This window comes from Hyla sarda, chromosome 2, assembly GCF_029499605.1.
Source record: "Hyla sarda isolate aHylSar1 chromosome 2, aHylSar1.hap1, whole genome shotgun sequence".
NCBI lineage: Eukaryota > Metazoa > Chordata > Amphibia > Anura > Hylidae > Hyla > Hyla sarda.
In genome coordinates, this window is record NC_079190.1 from 157,078,904 (window position 1) to 157,103,123 (window position 24,220).

The following is a 24,220-nucleotide window of genomic DNA, read 5'->3' on the forward strand; positions in this document are numbered from 1 at the left end:
TACATTCACAAGTAGAGGTTTGGCAATATGTGCAGTAAAGATGAACTTAAATGGGCACTGTTCGATTCAAAAACTTTTAATATATTGTATATCTTGGCAAAACATTCATCTATCTAATATACTTCATAAGAAAATTTGATTTCCTTTTATAGAAACCATGGCTTATAAAATCATGGCTTTGTTCAAGCTAAAGCACAGGCATAGACAAAGTCCAGTAAGTGAGGGTGGGCTAGCACTTCTGTCTGATAGGACAGGAGAGAGCACAGAGGAGTACTATCAGACAGTAAAGAGCACAGTGGAGTCCTATCAGACAGGAGAAAGCACAGAGGAGTCCAATCAGACAGGAAGAGCACAGAGGAGTACTTTCAGACAGGGGAGAGCACAGACGAGTCCTATCAGACAGGAGAGAGCACAGAGGAGTGCTATCAGACAGGAGAGAGCACAGTGGAGTCCTATAAGACAGGAGAGAGCACAAAGGAGTACTTTCAGACAGGAAGAGCACAGACGAGTCCTATCAGACAGGAGAGATCACAGTGGAGTACTATCAGAAAGGAGAGAGCACAGAGGAGTCCTATCAAACAGGAGAGAGCACAGAGGAGTACTATCAGACAGGAGGGAGCACAGAGGAGTACTATCAGACAGGAGAGATCACAGTGGAGTATTATCAGAAAGGAGAGAGCACAGAGGAGTACTATCAGACAGGAGAGAGCACAGAGGAGTACTATCAGACAGGAGAGAGCACAGAGGAGTCCTATCAGACAGGAGAGATCACAGTGGAGTATTATCTGAAAGGAGAGAGCACAGAGGAGTACTATCAGACAGGAGGGAGCACAGAGGAGTACTATCAGACAGGAGATATCACAGTGGAGTATTATCTGAAAGGAGAGAGCACAGAGGAGTACTATCAGACAGAGGAGAATCAGTTTTATAGAGTAGAAGTAAAAGAAACAACTAAATAAGAAAGTTTTAAAGGGGTACTCACTTAAAAAAAAAAAAAACAGAACAGAAAAAAGGAAGAGAACTGTTTGGCTATAATTCAAAAAGGTATGTTTGGCTCAAAAACAAGAGATGCTACTATGTCAGGAAAATCCTACTAGAACTTTATTTGTGATTAGTCAGTGTTGATTTAAATGATGGCAGGTGTGTAAATAATTCTATTTAACATGAGTTTGATTTTGATTGGTTAATTCTGAACACAGCCACATCCCCTTATAAGAGGATGTGCACACTTATGCAATCAGGTTATAGTGCGTTATTTTTTTCTTTCCCCCCTCAAATATTTCAGTTTGTTTTGCAACTGATATATTCACTTTATAGCTCACATTAAGAGGTGGAAAAATGTTCTATTATGATTTATCTTTGTCTCACATTCTTTCCCATCACAAGAACCTGGCATTTTAAAGGGGTGTGCAGACTTTTTATTTCCACTGTATTACTGATCAGTACTGTCCGCACTCTTCTTGTACCCAGGCAGACTGTACAAAAAGTTAGTCTATCTTGCATCACAGAAGTGGGTAAGAGACCTCAGGCCATTTTATTAGTGATCACGCTGCAGGGGTCCACTGAATTCTCTGTACCTATCGTTAACTATCATTTTCCCTATAGATGCTGCAATCAGCATGGATGATGGCATTTAACCCCTTAAGGACCAAGCCTATTTTCACCTTAAGGACCAGGCCAATATTATTTTAGCATTTTCGTTTTTTCCTCCTCGCCTTCTAAAATCCATAACTCTTTTATATTTAATTTTATTTTGACCACCTATAACTTTTTCATTTTTCTGTATATGAGGGCTAATTTTTTGCGCCGTCATCTGAACTTTTTATCGATAGCACATTTGCATATATAAAACTTTTACTTCATTTTTTATAAAAAAAATTTGAATAAAATGTGATTAAAAAAAATCAGCATTTTTGGACTTTTTAAATTTTTTTTACGCTTACGCCATTCACCGTACGGGATCATTAACATTATATTTTGATAGTTCGGACATTTACGCACGCGGCGATACCAAATAGGTTTATAAAAAAAAAATGTTACGCTTTTTGGGGGTAAAATGGGAAAAATTGACAATTTTTTTTTTTATTGGGGGAGGGGATTTTTAACTTTTTTTACTTTTTATTTTTACATTTTAACTTTTTTTTTTTTTTTTTTTACACTTTGTATGTCCCCATAGGGGACTATCTATAGCAATTCTTTGATTGCTAATACTGTTAATTGCTATATATAGGACATACCACTGATCAGTATTATCGGCTATCCCCTGCTCTGGTCTGCTCGATCTCAGACCAGAGCAGGAGACGCCGGGAGATGGCCGCAGCCAGGTGAGGGGACCTCCACCCGCCATCACAGATGATCAGATTGCCTCGGCAGCGTTGCGGGCAATCCGATCATCTATTTTATTATGCGCATTGCCGCAGATGCTGTGATCTGTACAGATCACAGCATCTGAGGGGTTAATGGCAGACATCCACGCGATCGCGGATGTCGGCCATTACCGGCGGGTCCCCGGCTTCTGATAGCAGCCGTAACCTGCCGTGTATGTCGCGAGCACCACTCTGATGCTCGTGGTCATACACAGGACGTAAATGTACGTCCTGGTGCGGGAAGTAACGCCAAACCAGGACGTAAATTTACGTCCGTGGTCGTTAAGGGGTTAAAGAGTGCCCAGCAGGTCACAGGTCCTCTAGGGGTTAAAGCCATCATGCTACAGCTGGTGTCCAAAGCAATACATTAACATGTATGCAATCTTGTGGACTGCAGCTGTCGTCAATGTCAGAGGGAGCAGATGAGGGGGGCATGGGCCCAAAGAGAAAAGAGGGGGGGAAGGAGTGCAAGCTTCATGTGGAATACACACAGTTCTGAACTTGAAGCTTTACAAATGTCACAGACCACACAATCAATACAGATATCTGTTAATAATATTGTGCACCTTTAAACCTCTCCAGATTTGCAGACACACATATGCTTTAAAATATTGATTGTGTCTTATTTCTTTTACTATCTACTGCCATATTTATAACATATAAAATAAAGTAGCTGCATACAACAAATGGATGATTACCAGAAAGAAGTCATAAGAGTGCAAGACCTTTTGTTAGAATATTCAATAGTGAGAAATGATACAGAGCACTCACCTCTTCCAAGCTGCAGCCTGACTTGCGGGAGGACAGTCACAGTGACTGGGTCGGCTTCGGGATGGCACAGACGGGTGGTAGATGTTTCGAGGCAGGGGAGGTTAGAGGACGCCGGGCCCACAGCTTGTAAGAGGTGAATGCTCCGTTTCATTTATCACTATTGAAGGTTTTAAATAGACTGTGTCTTTAACGTGAGCACCACCTAAATAGCAATAGCCACTGCGGATGGCACAAATTGAATAGCTTCATATCACTTCGTTGGGTTTACATTGTGGCAGCAGTGCCAATGCCTCTTCTTGATGGATACTTTTTGTTAGAATACACTAGCATTATTTCAGACTTGTTATTGTTACTTTATCTTGCTGAATATCTTACCACTTTTGTCTTTTTTCAGAAATAAGGTGCATCTTTAATACCGCAAACAATGAAGCTCCTTAATAATGTAAATGCACTAACCTTTAACTTGCGATTGTATTCAGAATTGATACCAAGGACACTGTCAACATCAGCCAAAGGAAACTGGTATTTCAGAACAGACTTCACAATATCCACAGTCAACACTTCACCACTACCTATTTTATTGTACATCTATGAAAAATAAAGATTTAAAATACAGCAGTAAATAAAGGCTAATTAAAATAGGCGATACACTATTTTTGCTAGCCAGATTATTTTTAGAGGAGGAGCAAGACAAGACAGAAGCGTACTTAGTGCCCCTTGAAAACTTGGCAATGTGCTGTTTTTTTTCTTGGAAGTGACCAAAAATGCATTGTTGACCAAGCAGGATCACAGATGTGACAATATATTAGTTCTGACAATTCCACAAACATCAATACCAAATAGGTTAATTTTATATTTTTAACATTAGTAAATTGTCTACACAGATCAACGCAACATATATATTTTGTTCTATATCATCAGTGCTCTGTTGGTACAGCCTGCCATAGGCAGACTGTTTCTGCAGATCAGTCACGATAGGCAAGGATGACTAGAAGTGATGAAGAGATCCATGTCATACTCACTCACCCATAGGTTGTGAAGGGGTTAAAAGGGGCCTGTAGCCAACCAGTAAATCTGACATGCTATTTTTATTGTATGGGTCAGTACGATTCCTATGATACCAAACTTGGATAAAAATAAATGTAAAACTTGAAAGAAAAAAAGAAAAATAAAAGGTTACAATTTTGCATATGTATGACTTTTTGTATTAAGTAAAGTTTTTGGAAAAATGGGAAAAGGGGGGTGATTTGAACTTTTATTTGGAGAGGGATTTTAAAAAAATATTTTTTTAAACTTTTTTTCCCGTCATTTTTGGCTCGCCTAGGGGCCTATCATAAGCCATCATTACATGGGATTAGAATGCTGCTGCATTGATATATGTTTCCAGCGTTCGATTGCAGCCATAAGCAGTCGTCGATCCACCGAGGACCATGAAGAAAGGGTAAGTCTCTGTTCTTCCCCAGCAACCCATCTGTGTAGCCTGGGATTACATTGTGGAGCTGCAGATGGGTCCTCTAGACCCCGGGGATGATCGGCATTTAATGTTTAAATGCAATAATTGCTAATCATTTAAACGACAGACATCAGAGCCAGATATTTCATATTTACATTTTAAATACAAGTATTAGCTAAAATGGACAAGTCAGACCATACTAGAAAAAAACAAGATCAATACATACACTAATTAAGGAAGTAAAAGCATGAGAGGCATCAGATTCATCAACCATGTAATTGAAGGCACGCCACAAGGAAACTCCCGCATCTTCAATGGATTCACCATTTTCAGCAGAGCCGAACACAAACACAAAACCAATCCTGAAAGGAAAAAAAAAAGTCAAAAAAACTAAAAAAAAGTCAACGTTTTCTTAAAATGTCCCAGTCATTTCAAAAAGCTTTTGAAATGACAAGTTTTAATCAGTTGGGGTCTCAGTGCTGAGACCCCGAACTATCATAAGAACGATCGGGGGAAAAATAGGAACAGAGATCCTGGCTTATCAATACCGTTGACATGTCTCTGAGACACATCAAAAAGTTTTTGAAACTGCAGACAAAGTGATCACACACCTTTTTACAGTTTCTTGATGCTCCCTTCCAATCTTGAGATATGAAGGTTTATAGTTTCCCTGGCAATTCAGGGAATCAGCACCTAAGCATTAACTTAATATTAAAAATGGGAGCGATAGACAGGATTATACTATTAAGGGGTGTGAATGTTTTACAGTAAGGGACATGCATTCCCAATACACCCCCTGACTGTACACTCCTACCCATCACCTGACAATCACACCCATTAATAAAATTAAAGTGCATCTGCAAATAGTGCATAAAACCACATCAAACTGTTGACATAGTTTAACAGCTATCAACAGTAGAGGGATTTCCCCACAGGTCACTGCAGGCCGGTAAGCCCTGGGTGTCAGGTAAACAGATTTGTAGATTAATACTACAATGTGGGTTTGGAGAGGCTCTTGTCAATCAAATACCCATACGACCTGGGCTACCCAATTATATCACCTATACCCAAGGTGATGAAAATAGTTAAATGTAAATAGAAGGTAAATTGGGGCTCAAGGTCTTGAACAAATGGCCATAGGATATAGTTTGATATATAAACAACTATTTATTAATATATATAAAAAAAAATAATGGAGATAGGTGTACCACAGGGCCCTTGTGATGACACCACTCCAACAAGTATAACAATAAAATGATATAGCAAATAATAAAATATAAAAAAATTAAAAAATATTAAAAAATTAAAAAAAAATAAAAAATATTAAAAAATTAAATAGTATCTTCCCTCATACCAATCACTTTGGATTTTTAAGGTTTTTAATTTTTTTATATTTGTAGTTCATATTCTGATACCAATATATTCTTCACATTATTGTATTGGTTCAGGAGTACATGTGGGTCCATATATACATAGAGGGTATTCGTTATTTATACATAATCATGACCTGTATGAAAGTTCATAGACTCCTTTAATATAATTTGTATGCTCACATAAATTACCTCTTACTCTAATACGTATAAAGTTGAATTTTTAGGCTATAACATTCCCTATTAGGTAGATTTGTTTATATATTTATACAATCACAACCAGAATTTATTTATATATTAATATGCACACACTATCATAACCACAACTTAATATAGTTTATATAATTTATATAGTTTTATATTTCATTATTATCTATATTTCAAGTAAAAAACATAATCTCATCTGATATTCTTGATTTATTTATATATATATATACACACCAATTTTAATGTCTGTAACTGATGCTGTATAGTCTCTAACAATGCCATTGACAAATTCCATTGATAAATTTACTAAATACTACAATGTTTACTCTGGATCTGACGTCATAGAACGGTAGAGGAGGAGCTATAGGTATATATTCCGACACTTAGTACCTATATTTGATATACATAGCTGCTGAAGAAAGGACTGAGACAGTCCTGAAACGTGTCCAGCGTCCCCCTGTGACCACTGAGACCATTTTCATATGGAATTCATATAGTTACATTCCATTTCTAAGCAACCAGACAGTAGCGGAGATACCTGTCAATCAACCTACTATCTCTACGCGCGCCTTGCTGCCACGAGGATGCTACCAGCATTGCCACTTACCTGCTGGCGGCAGCGCTGCGGATTCACCATCTGGCGACCACCGCCACCTTCTACTATCCAGACGTAGGAGCTGCAGGACCGCTCGCTGTCTTGACACCACTTGCAGGCGCTGCAAGTCCGCGACCCGGCATCCACCGCCACTGATACATATACAACTTACTGCGAGGACTGCATCTTAGAAGGGATCGCAGAGGTGATCGCAACCGAACATACCCGGGAGTGGTGAGATACAAAATTACCTGTCATAACTGCCAGTATCTCTTGCATAGTTGACAATAATCAAAGATCTTATTTGCTGCAGCAGTATAAATCTGTTCAACTTGTTACAAATTGACTGCGCTAGAGACTTGAACTCAAAGTATGTGTTGAAACAAAATATTTATGCTGGCCAGCTTTTTCTATATCCTTTTCTATATCTATTGTTGATTAAGGACTGAATGAACCTATTAAGATTTACTACTGCCGGCTCACAGTCTCACATATGGTTGCTACTGGTTACAGCCATTGAGTTGCTATTTGTACAGTTTGCGCCAAATCGTAAAAGAAAAAAACGAGCGCATCAATTAGATGAATTCATCTACCTTCTATAGTGGTCACATTTTTTAATTTTTAATATTTTATTATTTGCTATATCATTTTAATGTTATACTTGTTGGAGTGGTGTCATCACAAGGGCCCTGTCGTACACCTATCTCCACTAGTTTTTTTTTATATATATTAATAAATAGTTGTTTCTATATCAAACTATATCCTATGGCCATTTGTTCAAGACCTTGAGCCCCAATTTACCTTCTATTTAGATTTGTAGATTACTTCTATTTAAAAATCTTAATCCTTCCAGAACTTATCAGCGGCTGTATGCTCCATAGGCAGTTATTTTCTTTTTGAATTTCTATTCAGTCAGACCACAGTGCTCTCTGCTGACAGGCAGGAGCAAAGCCCCATAGCAAACCTATCCTGCTCTGGACAGTTCCTGACATGGACAGAGGTGTCAGCAGAGAGCACTGTGGTCAGACAGAAAATAAATTAAAAAAAGCAAAGAACTTCCTCTGTTGTATACAGCAGCTCATAAGTACTGGAAGGATTATGATTTTTAAATAAAAGTAATTTACAAATCTGTTTAACTTTCTGGCACCAGTTGATTAAAAAAAAGAAAAATGTTTTCCACTGGACCACCCCTTTAAGTGACATGTCAAGAAAATTATACAACTGGGGGGCCACTCATGGGTTTACAGAATAGCACATTGCAATTTGCACAGGAAATCTGCATATTAAAATCATATATTCCCTTTGGTTTTATTTAAGTTTAAATTAGAGTTTGTTCTGCAGCTCAAAACTGCTAACTGATGGGTGTATACGGAGTTAATATCACGGGTTATAAAATAACTTAATACTCACCTGCTTCACTATTACCAAGTCCTCATTGCTGCCTCTGTTTACATCTCTGCATTATGCGCTCTCCCTGTTCTCCTAATAATGTTGTGATGGGGAATCCTGCATCAAATCACTGGCCTTGGTGGTCAATGACTCAAGACCATTGAGGCCAATGATTGGCTGCTGTGAGTTTGAAATGTCATTACTGCAGTAAACAAATGCAGTGGATGGATCAGAGTGGACTGTTCGGATTAGCAAGCATTAAACAGGCGAGTATACTGTATTTAGTAGTTTTATGGCTCTAGCAGGCTGTCAATATCCATATAGTACAAATAATCCATCTAAAAGTTCATTTTCCTCTATCGCAACCCTTAAAATTGCAGAAAGGGTCTATTTAATTTGAAAACTAGTGGAATGCCTCTTCGTATACCTTCCAATGGCTCCCATAAGTATGCACACCCAGACTTGGGAAAATATGGAACAGTTTATTTGTTATTACAGTCAGTTTTTCTCTTATGCATATTTTATGTCTAAAGCAGCAGAACTACAACATTACCATTTCATTTTTATAATGGATAGTTATTCTTTTTCCAGTTACCATACAATACCTGAGAGGCACATTGTGTTGGTAGAATAATTCAGCGAGCTTCACATAATCAGCAGCATAATCTTGAGAAGGATCGAAGAAAAGAACCTATGAAAATTGTACAAGTCACTTAATATCCTTGAACAATGATTTCCTCTCTAGACAAACAGTATAGTGATGCTTGTTTAATGATAGGCACACAATGTATTCAAGTGTCTGGAGAATAAATCCTAACATAATTTAATAATGAGAATTAATACTCTCAGATTTTCAATGTGTTCAGTGAGGGCACTTTAGTCATGTATTGGCAGCGTTTCCAGAATAAACAGTAGGAGTTCTAGATAAAAACAATGTGATGTACTATTTGTAAAAAGATCAAACAATACAAGATATTATTTATTACTACTTCCAGTGAGCAACTGTATTTCTCTACAAATATTATACAGCTATGTACTCACTAATAACATTCATGTAAAAAAAAAAAAATCACTGGAAGCAAACATTAAGGCACAAAACCTGTCAGCATTCTGTAACATTTTCATTTCTTATTTGCCATTGTAGGGCACTAACAGTTTACTGAATTTAGGTCTCATGCATTAGATTAGGTGACCTATGGTTTACAGGTAATATAAGTTTGGTTTAGTGGAATGGTGGATAGTCCTAGACGTATTACAGCCCCTTTAAACCAATCTTAAATAGATCAGGGAAAGATCTTTGACAGCAAAAACTCTTGCTCTTCATACTGATCGTGTACCTAAAATGGATGTGTACATCTAAATGTGGGAAGGCATCTGTAGGGCACTGCAGGTGTCATAGCCTAGCAGCCTTAATACGGTCAGGTCAAGTAACACAGGATGGGGAGAGAGGATTGATTTTGAGTTCATAGATATTTATATCAAGTAATGCCAGATCCTTCTGATGACCACCTCCAGAGACTGAACAAAGGGGGCTCTTTACACCTGAACTTGACAATCTGAATGGTGTAGCTGTCTTCCGTTGTGCCCGCAATTGTTGTCTACAGCCAGATCTGAGGAGCGTAAAGAAAATGTCTGAAGTGCCTCGCCACTAGAAAAATACTGGAAAAACTATAGCTCTGAGGGTCTTGCACACTAAATGGAAAGTTATTACTGAGACTAACACCTCAAGGGACACTAATCAAAGGGAGGACCTAGAGCTTTGCTGCACTCATCTGTGCACTGTGCTGTTGTTGGTAATGCTGCTATGTTGAGGTCACACTCTAGGATGAAGCTGTTATTTTTTAATAAAAACCTGTATTTTCTGGCTGCTGTATGAGGACCCCCAAATTATGCCCTATCGCAGTAGGTATATAATTTCCTAATATTTTAGTCTTTCCAGCTAAATCGTAGATACATAGAACAATCTCCAAATGCCACCTGACAGGCCAAAAAAAAATGTTTCCTACTACAATGTGATATTATAAGACCCCCTTTCCTATCACATATAGTAGTTCTAATTTCCCTTATGTCTTTAGATGACAGCCCAAGAGAGACTGGAAACTTTCCCTAAGAAAATATTAGGGAACATTTATTCTCTGTCTTGTGCTGCCATCTGATCCTCCTTTTGACATGTGAAAAGATGTACAGGATAATGAATCTCTTGTAGATGTTGTGAAAGGGTCGTTAGGTGGGCATACACCTTCAATAAGTAAAAGCCATCTCTCCCGATCACCTCATATACATGAACTCTCCAGCATGGCCAAACATTATTGTGCTCCTAATGGAAAGGAGGGGTCAGCCACTGCCAGACGACTTTGGTGGCAGGTTATTCTTCAGACAACAAAAGAATTGGGCAGCAGAAATTAAACATGCATGATCCTTCTCATTTGTAACTGAGAGTCAGAAGGCCTGCCAATAACTTTATTAAAAACCTAGCTGAACACGCTGACTGCTGGGACCAACAACTGTATAATGTGTTTGAAGACCTACATCGGTAAAAAGGCCAAATAGTGTTGCAGTGAAAATGCTAGTTAGCTTTGCATTCTATTTTTCTGCCTTTTTTTTTCAACAGATACAGTACAGGGAATTTAAACATAGCTAAAGCAATCGACTATTAATAAATCCCAAAACCCACCTAGGGATGCACACTAGACTTTACTGATTTTTATATAAATGTGCATATTTCCACAATAAATTAGTAGGCAGAAGTGATATTTTAAGTTTTGCTAATCTCAATCACCTTTCCATCTTTACGCCTCCCCTGTGCCCATGCTTCAATGAATTGCTGGATTATGTGCCACTATGGTTGAGGGATCTCCCAGCACTGAGGCATACTGTATATGCCAACCTCTCTATTTGTACAACGCATCATTTATTTCAGCTACAGCTTTTTAACTCCCATGCCAAGACGTTCTTAGGTGACTAAGCATTGTTTACTACTTCAAGCTACAGTTATTCCCTAATCCGCAGCTTTTTTTTTCTCTTATTCCCAAAAGGCTTAGTTACTTTCTCATTAGGAACATATTGGCCCTGAGGACTGCTTCAACGGTACAAGCCCCCAGCAGGATTAGAACAAACTTTTGGGATATATTTTCTTAACATTTCTGTAAACTTGGCAAACTGACTCCACTGCTATGGAAGAATCAACACGGTATTAAACTACTTTTTAAAGGAATTAAAGGATAAAACACCTAGATAAGGCACATCAATGTCTTCTATCAGAAAAAAAAATGTTTAGCATTTTAAAGAGGGATTGTTTCTATATTAAAAGATTGCTACACTTTTGTTTTTTATTCTAAGCAATAAAGATTCTTGTTAACCTCCTAGAAGGTCAGCATGACTTTCTTCTCTTCCAGTACATGTCACTCTGAAGACACCATTTTTGTGTTTGTTTCAAAACTTGTAGTATGATTAAAGCAGATGGCAGGGATTTTTTTTCCTGCCCGGCTATTGTACACCATTAATCTCTGTCATATTTTCTTCCTGACAGCAGCAACTAATAGTATTTATTTTCTGCTTATCTCATTAGCAATTCAGTGGCTTTGTTCACAACAGATGCCTCAGTTTTATATTTAAAATTTAATGTATAAAAAAAGAATAATCAACAAAAAGAGAGACGTTTAATGTGCGAGACAGAATTTGTTGCAGTACATTTGATGAGTGGTCTTATTGGGGGTTCCTCACAGAAGACAAAAATAAACATATGCTGCAGGCATACAAGTACCTGTGTGCATGAGGGATGTACAGTGGTTTCAAAAACAGGGTACCAAATGCTACAGTGCTAATATCTCCTTTTTGCTTCCAATATATGCACTTACAATTTGTATATAAAAAAAAAATATTTATTCTACAAAGTTTACGTGCAAAGTAAAATCGCAATAAGAATAAAAAAAAAAAAAAGCTAAAATAACCAAGAAGCAGAAATCTCTCTTATGGCAGGATCTTTCACCATGAGAAGGTAAATGGTAAAATTATGCAAAGATGCCAATGGTACACAGGAACTTTTTTTATTAAGAATAAAAGTAACAACTGGACAACACGTTTCGGCATGCTCTCACGCCTTCCTCAGGTCCATAAAGATAATTTCATGGTATCCTGTCTGGATTCTTCCTGTATGCTGGCCAGCATACAGGGAGAACACAGACAGGCTACACCACTTTTATATTACCATTTGAATCTTTATCTTTGGACAGAAGGTTTTGTTGAAAATTATCCTTGTCCTAAGCAGATTCTATGTGCTATCTCTTTGTGATGGTTTAACCAGTAGTTAAGAGTTCCTAATGCCAAATACAGCAACCATCAAGCCCCCCCAAGTCCTTAGGGTAAAAAACCTGTGTATACCTGATTCTACTTCAAATCACTATGAACTGCACATAAGCAGAGATATAAAATAAAAAAAATAAAAAAAAGTTAATCCTAACCTATCCAAATTAGTGAGCAGTGAAGTTGCAAGCATTATAACACAGAATCGTAACTTTATAAGCAGTTGTTGAACAAAACTGTGAAAACATAGAATACACGAGAGGGTACTACTACTACTCACCAAACTAAAAAAGTTGCGTCTGACGGGACGTATAGCTCCAGGAAACACTGGTCTTAATAGCTCTTGGAGACTTGAAGGCCACTTTGAATACTTGTGATCAGTCTCAATATCATTAACCCACTGGAAATAGACAAACATCCACAAACATTGCTGCTTTTTTCATTTCAATAAAAAAGAAAAACACAAAACGAAAAAAAAAAAAAAAAAAAACAACAACTTAATTTAGATTTGTACTTAAGAACACACAAAAAAATTATCTAACAAAGCAGATCCTTTGCAGTTTTTCTCTGAGGAGTCTAAGCATAGTACAGGGTGGGCCATTTATATGGATACACCTTAATACAATGGGAATGGTGATATTAACTTCCTGTTTGTGGCACATTAGTGAGGGGGGAAACTTTTCAAGATGGGTGGTGACCATGGCGGTCATTTGGAATCCAACTTTTGTTTTTTCAATAGGAAGAGGGTCATGTGACATCAAACTTATTGGGAATTTCACAAGAAAAACAATGATGTGCTTGGTTTTAACATAACTTTATTCTTTCATGAGTTATTTACAAGTTTCTGACCACTTATAAAATGTGTTCAATGTGCTGCCCATTGTGTAGGATTGTCAATGCAACCCTCTTCTCCCACTCTTCACACACTGATAGCAACACCGCAGGAGAAATGCTAGCACAGGCTTCCAGTATCCGTAGTTTCAGGTCCTGCAGAATGGGCAAAACAAAAATTGGAACAGGACCCTCAGTTTACGCAGAAGATTTTGTTCAGTGATGAGGCAAACTTTTATGTGAATGGTTTAGTTAACAAACAAAACCACCGCTATTGGTCTGACACTAACCGACATTGGATAGATCCCTCCACGACTGTTGGAACACAAAAATTGGTGGTATGGTGTGGTATATGGAGTACAAAGATAGTGGGGCCATTCTTCATCAATCGAAACCTCAAGGCCACTGGATATGCGAAACTGCTACATGATTATGTGTTTCCCTCTTTATGCACTGAAGCTGGCACATTCGCTGAGTTTTACCAGAAAGATGGTGCACCACCACATTATGGGTGTCAGGTCTGAGCATTCCTAGATGAACAGTTTCCTGGAAAGTGGATTGGTCGTCGTGGGCCAGTTGAATGGCCCCCAAGGTCTCCCGATCTGACCCCCTTAGACTTTTATCTTTGGGGTCATCTGAAGGCAATTGTCTATGTTGTGAAGATACGAGATGTGCAGCACCTGAAACTACGGATACTGGAAGCCTGTGCTAGCATTTCTCCTGCGGTGTTGCTATCAGTGTGTGAATAGTGGGAGAAGAGGGTTGCATTGACAATCCAACACAATGGGCAGCACATTGAACACATTTTATAAGTGGTCAGAAACTTGTAAATAATAATAAATGAAAGAATAAAGTTACGTTAAAACCAAGCACATAATTGTTTATCTTGTGAAATTCCCAATAAGTTTGATGTGTCACATGCCCCTCTTCTTATTGAAAAAACAAAAGTTGGATCCACCCATCTTGAAAAAAGTTTCTCCCCTCACATATACTCATGTGCCACAAACAGGAAGTTAATATCACCAACCATTCCCATTTTATTAAGGTGTATCCATATAAATGGCCCCCCCTGTGCAATACATGTTTAATAAAGAAAAAAATTACTAATTTTACATGAACTGCTGCTGTTCTGTTCACAGTCTCAACACAAGTGTCTGCTAGGCCAATCAGCTGAGTGGGTACTTCAGTGATAAACAAAATAAAAGAAATGTTCACCCCAAAGTCTGGGGGGAAAAAACTGGTTCTGTGGAACACAGTCAGTAGATAACAGAGAGAGACCAATTTCGGCACATCCAATAAAATGTAACATTTGTTAGAATAAGATGTCCCAATGGACCCCATTATAGTCAATGGGGTCAGTCGGGCACAGTTATTTTCGGAGAGAATAGCAGAAGAAAAAGACGATGCAAGCGCTATTTTTCTCCGGCTATTCTCAATCCTAAAATAACGGGCTTCACACTGCTGGAGACAACCGGCATTGTGAATGTAGCGTTACAAAGGAGTTACATAATAAAATACTCCAATGGGGTTAAAACAGATATTATTGATCACAGCATTTAAAATAAGTGGGTAATTCCTTGTGTTGAAAGAGAGACTATGAAGTACTGCATAGAGTGACTAGGCACAGTCAGAGTGGCTGCAGTGCAGCTGAGTACACATTTTTTGACCCTTGTTTTGGCCACATATAATGCTAAATATAATTCACGAGACAGCTACAGTAAATGAAGGGCTCTAAAAAATAATCCTGCTTTAACACATAATTGGGGAGATCATTAGGTGTATAGTGTAGTCACAGATCTACCTCTTTACAATGCTTGTCTAATTTCCACTCTTGCTCAAGATTTACAAAAGTTGTGCACTCCTTTGATAAATTTTGTGAAAATATAGAAACGCCCCCCTTGCTCTATCGTGCACTCCTTCTCTACCTCACACTTCACAGAGCTGTGGCATTTTCCCACGATACACTGCTCACATAGCTAGAAGTGCTGGAGCGGCAGTGTGTGCCGAACAAAACTATGCACAATAGTAAAATCATAAATCTTTATAAAGTACACAGAGGGGGAGGTTCACAAAGAATTTTGCGCCAAAAAAACCCAAACTATTTTGGCGAGAAAATTATTGACCACATTTTCAAAGAGCTTTGTGCCGTGGTTTACACTGTTCACGTCAGTTTTGTATAAGTGGGCGTGTCCACGTATATTGTCTGCTTAACATGCTTGTATTTTTTTCTTCTTCTCATTTTAGATACGTGAATATGAATGCGGAGGACTACGTCAAATTTGGCGGATTGCAATGATGAACAGCGTTTTTTTAAATGTCAATAAAAGGGCTGTGGGGGAGGTTTTTTTTAAATAAAAATTTTTTTCAATGTGTTGTGTTTTTTAAAATTGAATTTTAAGGCTTAGTAGTGGAAGCTGTCTTATAGACGGAATCCATTACTAAGGCTTCTTTCACACTATGAAGTTCACCCGTTATTAAACGTCTGTTTTCTGTGTAAAAAACGGACGTTTAATAACGGATGAAATAACGGGTGCTAATGGCTGAAATAAATATTCATTCGTTAAGACCCCCTTATCCCTCATGTATGGCCGAACATCTCTGCCTGCAGACTCCCACAGCCGGGACTACTACTACTACTCCCATCATGGAACAGACTTGTTTCCATGATGGGAGTTGTAATTCCCTGGCTGCGGGAGTCTGCAGACAGCTGGGGAGGCTACATTAGGGTTTGTACTACTACTCCCATCATGGAACAGAGTCCGTTTCATGATGGGGGTTGTAGTACAGGGGCTGAGGGATTGATTGCAGCGGGTTTCACTTCTGAGACCCGATGCGATCTGAAGTTATTAAGCAGGGGAGCGGGCGGCAAGCTCCGCAACCCTGCGATGTATCAGTGTGTTTTAACTTTCATTTTTGAATCCCCCGTGGGGAGCCCTGAATGGCCGTTACCGAGGAGCCAATCAGGGCTCTCAGAGGGAGATTTAAAAATTAACATTGTGACTAGAAGGGCCATATGTACATTAAAAGCGCTGTGGGGGCAAGATATATAGTGCTGCAGGGGGGGGGGGGGGGAGGCAGACATATTGCCTATATATCTAGCCCCGCAGCAGCGCATTAGATATGACCCCCGCCGGCGCATTAATAAATATATACCCCCCCGCCGGCTTATTAAATATATACCCCCGCAGCGCATGTATAATGTAGCCTCGCAGTGCTTCTATATACCTATGCAACTGCAGCGCTATATGTGAAAAACATTCTAGCAGCAGCATCGGCCGCCCGATGCTGCTGATAGAAATACTTTTCATACATAGTGCTGCAGCGGCATATGTATATAAAAGCGCTGTGGGGGGGGCAGATAACGCTATATGTCTGCACCCCAGCGCTTCTATGTACATATACCCCTGGAGGTTAGCGTTAGCTGATTTCGTGGCTAATGTTAAGCCCCGGCTTAGTAATGGATTCCGTCTATAAGATGGCTTCCACTACTAAGCCTGAAAATTCAATTATAAAAAACACAACACATTGGGAAAAAAAAAACGCTGGTCATCGTCACAGTCCACTGCATTCAGGTATATGAAATGAGAAGAGAAGAAAAACAAGAAATATGGGATAGTACATTTTTTGCCCTCTCCTCTGGAGAGAGGGCACATAATGCAGCGTGTTCATAAACAGGGAGCCTCCAATTGTTGCTAAATTATAACTCCCATCATGGGGGCTGTAGTTAAGCAACAGCTGGAGTCTCCTTGTCTGGGAACACACTGCCAGAAAGGCTCTGCTCCAATTAAGCAAAACGCATAATGAGAACAGTCAGGCCTGGACTGTGTAGCTTGATCTGTTCCTCTGCCCTTGGACTACTACTCCCATCATGGGACAGAGTCTGTTCCATGATGGGAGTAGTTGTAGTACCGCAGCGCTGAGGGATGGCACTTGCACATCCCCCGGCTGCTGGACTTTTAGGACTACTAATCCCATCATGGACAGACTCAGTCCATGATGGGAGTTATATTCCAGGGGCTGAGGTGCAGATAGCAGCAGGTCATTCTGCTGAGACCCGCTGCGATCCACATTCATTAAGTTAACAAGCAGGTGGCACATGCAGCTACACTGCACTCCCCGCCAGCTCCAGGCTCCTGTATACATCTCTCACAATTAATAATCGCCGCCGCCGTTAGACGAGAGCTCTGATTGGTGAATAGCTATTCACCAATCAGAGCTCCCGTCTCCCAGCGGTGGCGATTATGAATTATGACAGTATACAGTATTCCCCGCCTGGAGCCAGTGGGGAGCGCAGTGTTAACTTAATAAATGCGGATTGCAGCAGGTCTCTGGACTATAACTCCCAGAGTCTGTCCATGATGGGAGTAGTAGTCCTTACTGTCCCAAAATAGTTAATATATTAAGTTTCCAAAATACAAAGGGGAACACAAGTTTCACATTCTCAGATGCTTTCTGACACTTTGGTATGTGTCCTCTGAGGTGGTGTATATTTGCACAAGAAAAGTGCTTTTGCGCAGTTAATAAATTTGATTCCACAGTAGAAAGTGCTCTATGATAAACTTAACCATAGACATAGCTATGAAGAATTCTATGAGATTTTGCGGAGGAAAAAACGCAAAAAAACTCTTGCGCAAATTTTTGCATTAAATTATACACAACAAAAAGCTCTAAATACAATGATAAATTCCCCTCAATGTGGATATGATATAAGTTGAGATGTGCACTAGTAAGCAAAGGGGCATTTACATAAATGCACTATTACACTAGTAAGTAAGAGGGCAATTCACATTGTTGTATTCGGTTTTTGGCCATACCTGGCCAAATTCCGGACACGGTCGGAGAGTGACTGGAGTCACTAGCTGAGACTCCATTCGAATTAAATATGGTATGGAACGGGTCTAGCAGAGAAAGGCAACAGGCGGTTTAGAGATTCTCCTGCCGGAGGATGAGTACGTATTGAATATGCATCCTAAGTGAAATGTGCTCACTTGCCCAATCCCCTGCAATTGCCATTCTAATGATGCTTCATCCTACAGATCAGCACTTCCTGGTGACTTCTTAACACACAAGAAATACCCACTCAGCCAGAGGTACTCCACTGGCCAGCGTTCGGAACATTTAGTTCCAAACTCTATGTGCGCTGCGGGGTCGGCCATGCCCCCTCGTGACATCAGGGCACCTCCCCCTAAATGCAAGTCTATGGGAGGGGGTGTGGTGGCCGTCACGCCCCCTCCCATAGACTTGCATTGAGGGAACATGGCCCCTACGTCACGAGGGGGTGTGGACGACCTCAGCAGCGCGCGAACACAGTGTTCGAAACTAAATGTTATGAACGCTGGCCAGTGGAGTACCCCTTTAAGTATCACTTATTCCTTATTTTTAGTCCAGCTTAAAAATTTTTTACAGCAGTAATGTTCTGCTAAATATTTGTAACATAACTACATGAGCCAAGAATAATTCATGATCAAGAATGCCGACAACGGAAAATTTGGCTGGCAAACCAATTCACTTAATTGGGGAGATGTACCAAAACCTATGTAGAGGAAAAGTTGATCAGTTGTCTATAGCAACCAATCAGATCGCTTCTTTCATTTTTCAGATGGCTTTTACAAAATTTTATGAAAGCAATCTGACTTCCTCGGCACAGGTATTGATACATCTCCCCATATGTATCTATTTTAGGGTATGGTCCCACGTACCGCGTACACAGCGTATTTCAAACAGCGCAAAGTTGTCTGGAGCAGCGGGAAATTCTCAGATGATCATACAGACAGGGATAGCCGGCGGCAGCCCTGCGTTTTTAGTGATGGCTGGAGGCGGAGCGTGAAATACGCTGTGTAAGCGGTATGTGGAACAGTACTCTTACACAGTTATTTTAACACTATGAGAAAGTGATATACAAATAGTAAAAATCACATAATTACACATGAATTGCATATTAATCCTGATTTCCGATGAGTCATAACATATTGCATGGTTATTCAAATTTGCATTTATTTTTCAAGAACAACATAAACCAAAAATGTAATCAATCAACTTCCTGACATATAACCATGTTTATATACATTATCAAGACTTCATGCTTAGTGATAACATGGTAATTTGATAGCCTCGACTTTCAATTTACTCATTTCTAATATGTATTTTATTTTAATTTGTTATTCCATTAAAAGGACATGTGCCATTTATCATTGTAGACTACCAGTTAATTACATTTCAGAGAAACACGTGAGAGGGCACAGCAATGAAAACAAAGATTCCACTTCCCAGCCAAGAATAATTGGTAACTAATGTTTACTGTTTGGAGGTCAATCTATTTCCGCCAATCTTTAATAAAATAGCGTGTGGTAATCATCAAGTATACTGTAAGAAGAATATATTGCTTTTATGCAAGCATGGTAATTGCAATATATCTGTTTGAGTTACATTTGTATGCAAATTTATTCCATGTGTTTGCTTAATAGTAATAAATAAAGCCACCAATACCTGAAGCTTGTTGAGAAAAAGAATTTAAGGATTTGTCCACCTAGGCAAAGTTGCTTAATATTAGGTGTCCAATTTTCAATTGTACCTCTAGTACCACAACTGCCACAAGAACTGCTTTTGATTTAGGAGGACATATGGGCCTGCAAGAGCTTGGCAGCTTTACTTGTTGAAAGTATGTTTTTGATAGAATTAACCTCATGGTAATCAGGTGAATTTTATGCCTCTCACTGCTGTTTTTGAGACCCAGAGAGCCCTCTGTATGATGCACAACTATTTCTTCATTCCAGGGAGCAGGCTGTTTGCCAGCAGTACTCACAACTCACACAAGCAATTTATTTCCCTTATTTTGTCTGGCCAATCACAGGGTAGGAACTACTGCTGAACTGAACAGAATAGCACTGTGTTAAGGGATGATTTGCAGTATACTATTATAACTGAAATTGGTGAATAAGTAGCTTATGTATGCAGTGGTTACAATGTATTTCATTCAAGAGGCAGCACTGTGTACATACAGCAGTAGAAACAAAAGTATTTACATAAATTACAGTACGATCTGATGACATGTCACGTAGAGCCATTTTTGTTTGGTACGGAATAAAAAAATAAAATAAAAACATGCCAAGCAAATCCTCTCTGCTTCCAGGATTTCTCTAAAAGTGATATGACCATTAGGTAAAATGTTAAAGGACAGTTAGTCATATTTTCCGTTTTTAAATTAAAGGCCATCTGCGGCCGTGTTTGACGGTGGGGGGTCCGAACGGTGGGACCCCCCGCGATTTCCTTCATGGGGCCACAGCTCCGTGTGGGAGGCATGCTGGCCGCAGCATGACATCACGGCCGACACGCCTCCTTCACGTAGTTCTATGGGAGAGGCAGGGAGGCAGTGTTCGTGCCTCCCCGCCTCTCCCATAGGACTGTATGGGGAGGGGGCGCAACCGTCGACCTCTCTAGGTGGACGCTATGCACATTAGCGCTCTCACTAGCGGTTGGACACCCCCCCCCCCCCCCCCACGATCAAAAACACTTATACCATATCCTGTGGATAGGGGATAAGTTGTATAGTGCTAAAGATGTCCTTTCAGTAAACCTTTTAAAACTCTTTTGTAAAACAACATTAAACAATTGAAAACTCCTATGTACATTTACATGGGTTCAATCTACTTTGAAGGACAATTGTACATAAAACTAATGTGTAAATATAATAGAAGTAGTACATAGAGCTATAATTATTTCATACACCTTACAGGTACAATAATGTTTTATTATATTTTGACATTTTTGGCTACCTAAAATACCAGATTTTTTTTTTATAATTTAATATCTGGTACTTACTGTGATGTATTTATAGTCATTGTTATACATCTTATTATATGTAATTAATTGTATGGGATTATTGTAGTGAACTCCTGTGGTGTTAAATATCTGCCTCAAACACATACATTGCTTGGAAAAGACTCCATAGAGAAAAGCTGAAATTACAAAAATATAGGTGAATAAATGATCCACTATTTTATTGCATGAAATCTAGAGAGCCTTTTTTAGATCAATTAAATAGATTAGGATTGCTAGATAACCTACATTAATGGCAGAATTGCGGATATCTAAAGCATAATTTTCCTCCCCTGGATGGACTTGTAATTGCAAATATTTGATGATGTCTTCATTTTTAATTCCCAGAACAGCGAGCCCATGTAGTGCTTTCCCTTCATTTTTCAGAATATCCAAGATACTGTTATAAGAGATTTAAAAACGAATTACAAAACAGGATGGATACATACAAGAACATGTTGTAATGTTTTAATGGAAATTTTTATGTAATAACTTAAGTTGTTTTTTTTTTATTCCAAACTTTTTCAAAGTCAAAATGTTTTTATTAAATAAACGGTAGAAATCGGTGCAAAGAGCATTCCAAATGAGGAGAATGGCGAGAACAAAGCTAATTCCAAACTTTTATTTTATGAAATAAGAATACATCGTTACATAACACAAATAAGTATACAAATAGTCCTAAAAATCCCCTCCCCTTACCCTCCCACCCCTCCCTTCCCCCAACCCACTATCAACTAAGCTACCTCCTCCCATTTCTTCCATTCCTTTTCTATTTTCGGGCCCAGCTTTCTCCCTCTATAGTAGATATCCTTAAATCTTCTCATTTGTTCTACTTCTCTCTGCCATTCAGCACAGTTTGGACCCTCAGGTGCAAACCATCTCCTAAGAATAAATATTCTGGCTAAACCAAAGACGTTCATAATAACACTATTCTTCTCCTGCTCCCTTAGTCCCATCCCTAAAACCGCAGTTTTAATATCAAATGTTATTTTTACTCTCAATTTGGTCTCTACTGTTTTATAAACTTCTTTCCAAAAAGAATGTAATTTTGGGCATGCCCACACCATGTGGACCAACTCTGCTTCTTCCATATCGCACTTTGGACATTCCTTTTCTGTGCAGGAACCTGTATTTGGTATCCTATGTATCAATTTTATCATTGAGATTTTATGATTCATATTTAGGGACGAATGTACAATATTAGGGAACACCCCATTCTCCTCCCTCTATCTGACCTACATCTTGCATCCATTTGGCCCTGCTTTTTAAGGGGTTCCTTTCCATAGAAGATCTAACCAGGCCCTTGTATACTGTACCCAGTACTTTTGTAGAAACAGATCATAACCCAAATATGTAATCCATTAGTTCATGTCTATAAGGTTTTATATAGGGGTTCTATAAGGTATACAAAGGATAGGGGATAGATGTCAGATCGCCGCGGTCCTGCTGCTGGGGACCCCCGGGATTGCCGCTGCGGCACCCCGCTGTCATTACTGCACAGAGCGAGTTCGCTCTGCACGTAATGACGGGCAGTATAGGGGCCGGAGCATCGTTACATCACGGCTCCGCCCCTCGTGACATCACGGCCCGCCCCCCTCAATACAGGTCTACGGGAGGGGGTGTGGCGGTCGTCACGCCCCTGCCATAGACTTGTATTGAGGGGGCGGGCAGTGATGTCATGAGGGGCGAAGCCATGACGTCACGCTGCTCCGTCCCCTGTATTGCCCGTCATTACGCACAGAGCGAACTCGCTCAGTGCAGTAATGACAGCGGGGTGCTGCAGCGGCAATCCCGGGGGTCCCCAGCAGCAGGACCGCGGCGATCTGACATCTTATCCCCTATTCTTTGGATAGGGGATAAGATGTCTAGGGGCGGAGTACCCCTTTAAAGCTTCTTCAATGCCGTCCTGTTTTAGCAGTTTAATTCTGTGACATTTGGTGTTGCAAATTAAATTAGCCCTAGATATGCATGTGAGTAAAGCACATGCCCTGCACACCCCCTCCATGCAAAGCTGTGCCCCCTTTTAGCCCTCTCTTTGACTCATTCCCTCCCCCTTGGTATGTGTCATGTATATCCTCTAGAGCAGTGTCATGTATATCCTCTACAGCCAACGGCTGTCCGGGCATGCTGGGAGTTGTAATTTTGCACCATCTGGAAGTTTGTAGGTTGGAGACCACTGCTCAAGAGTTTCACATTTTTATGAAGAATCCTTGAACTTTGAGGATATATGCTGATGTGAATGTCCCCCAATCCTTGTTATACAGAAAAAACATTACACACTTTTTTCCATACATCATTGACAATAATCTGAACAATGGTAGTTAGAGGAAGTTCGAGACAAAACATTTCCACATTACAAGCCTTACGCAGATAATGCGATTTTGGAAGCACCAAGTTGCCATCCAATTCACACCATATGTCAGTGTTTTCCAAGCAGGGTGCCTCCAGCTGTTTCAAAACTCCAACTCCCAGCATGCCCGGACAGCCAAAGGCTTTCAAGGCATGCTGGGAATCTTAGTTTTGCAACAGTTGGAGGCCCCCTAGTTGGGAAACACTGCCATATGCTCTATCCCTACCCAGAAGTTTATCAAAGCTTAATGGTCTTGTACAAATGACACCATATTTAAGAAAATATAAATATAAGTTACAAAAATAGGATATAAAAAATGGATGTTTGAAAGAGTTTCCAGATATACCGATAATATGTCTCAGGAGACTATTAAGAACACTCAATATTAATTCTATCAAAATGTGTGTGTGTGTATGTTTCTTTTAGGGGCTGTACTTTGAAGAGCATCACCAATCCTCTTTTAAATAAAAATTGATTTTCCCCAATTGTAAAGGGACCAGATGCAACATGTACCAATATGCACAGAAAAGCAATATTATCAAAATAACAAAATCCTATACAATCAAATGCTTTATGAACTACAACTTGGACCATGGTGTGTATATTATTGAATGTACTTTCATTATACCAATTGCTATACGTAGAATGAACATTATGCAAATTTAAAATGCATAAAGCAGAACACTTTGCACATAGGAAAACTACTGCAAATGTTGTTTCAAAAATGTTCCAAGGAGGCACACAGGACCCCCACCAAACTTATGCTATTTA

At 39.4% G+C, this 24,220-nt stretch overlaps 1 protein-coding gene across 2 annotated transcripts in view; it reads right to left on the reverse strand.

Moving 5' to 3' along the window:
• The window catches only part of UGGT2 (UDP-glucose glycoprotein glucosyltransferase 2), a 409,630-nt gene that overhangs the window by 238,460 nt on the left and 146,950 nt on the right, over positions 1-24,220 (reverse strand). For both annotated transcript variants that reach the window (XM_056555597.1, XM_056555598.1), the window contains 5 exons: positions 21,349-21,499; positions 12,734-12,853; positions 8,757-8,842; positions 4,817-4,952; positions 3,594-3,725 (listed from right to left, as the gene is read on the reverse strand). In XM_056555597.1, the coding sequence (XP_056411572.1) occupies positions 3,594-3,725; positions 4,817-4,952; positions 8,757-8,842; positions 12,734-12,853; positions 21,349-21,499 (625 nt within the window). The remainder of the gene's footprint in view (positions 1-3,593; positions 3,726-4,816; positions 4,953-8,756; positions 8,843-12,733; positions 12,854-21,348; positions 21,500-24,220) is intronic.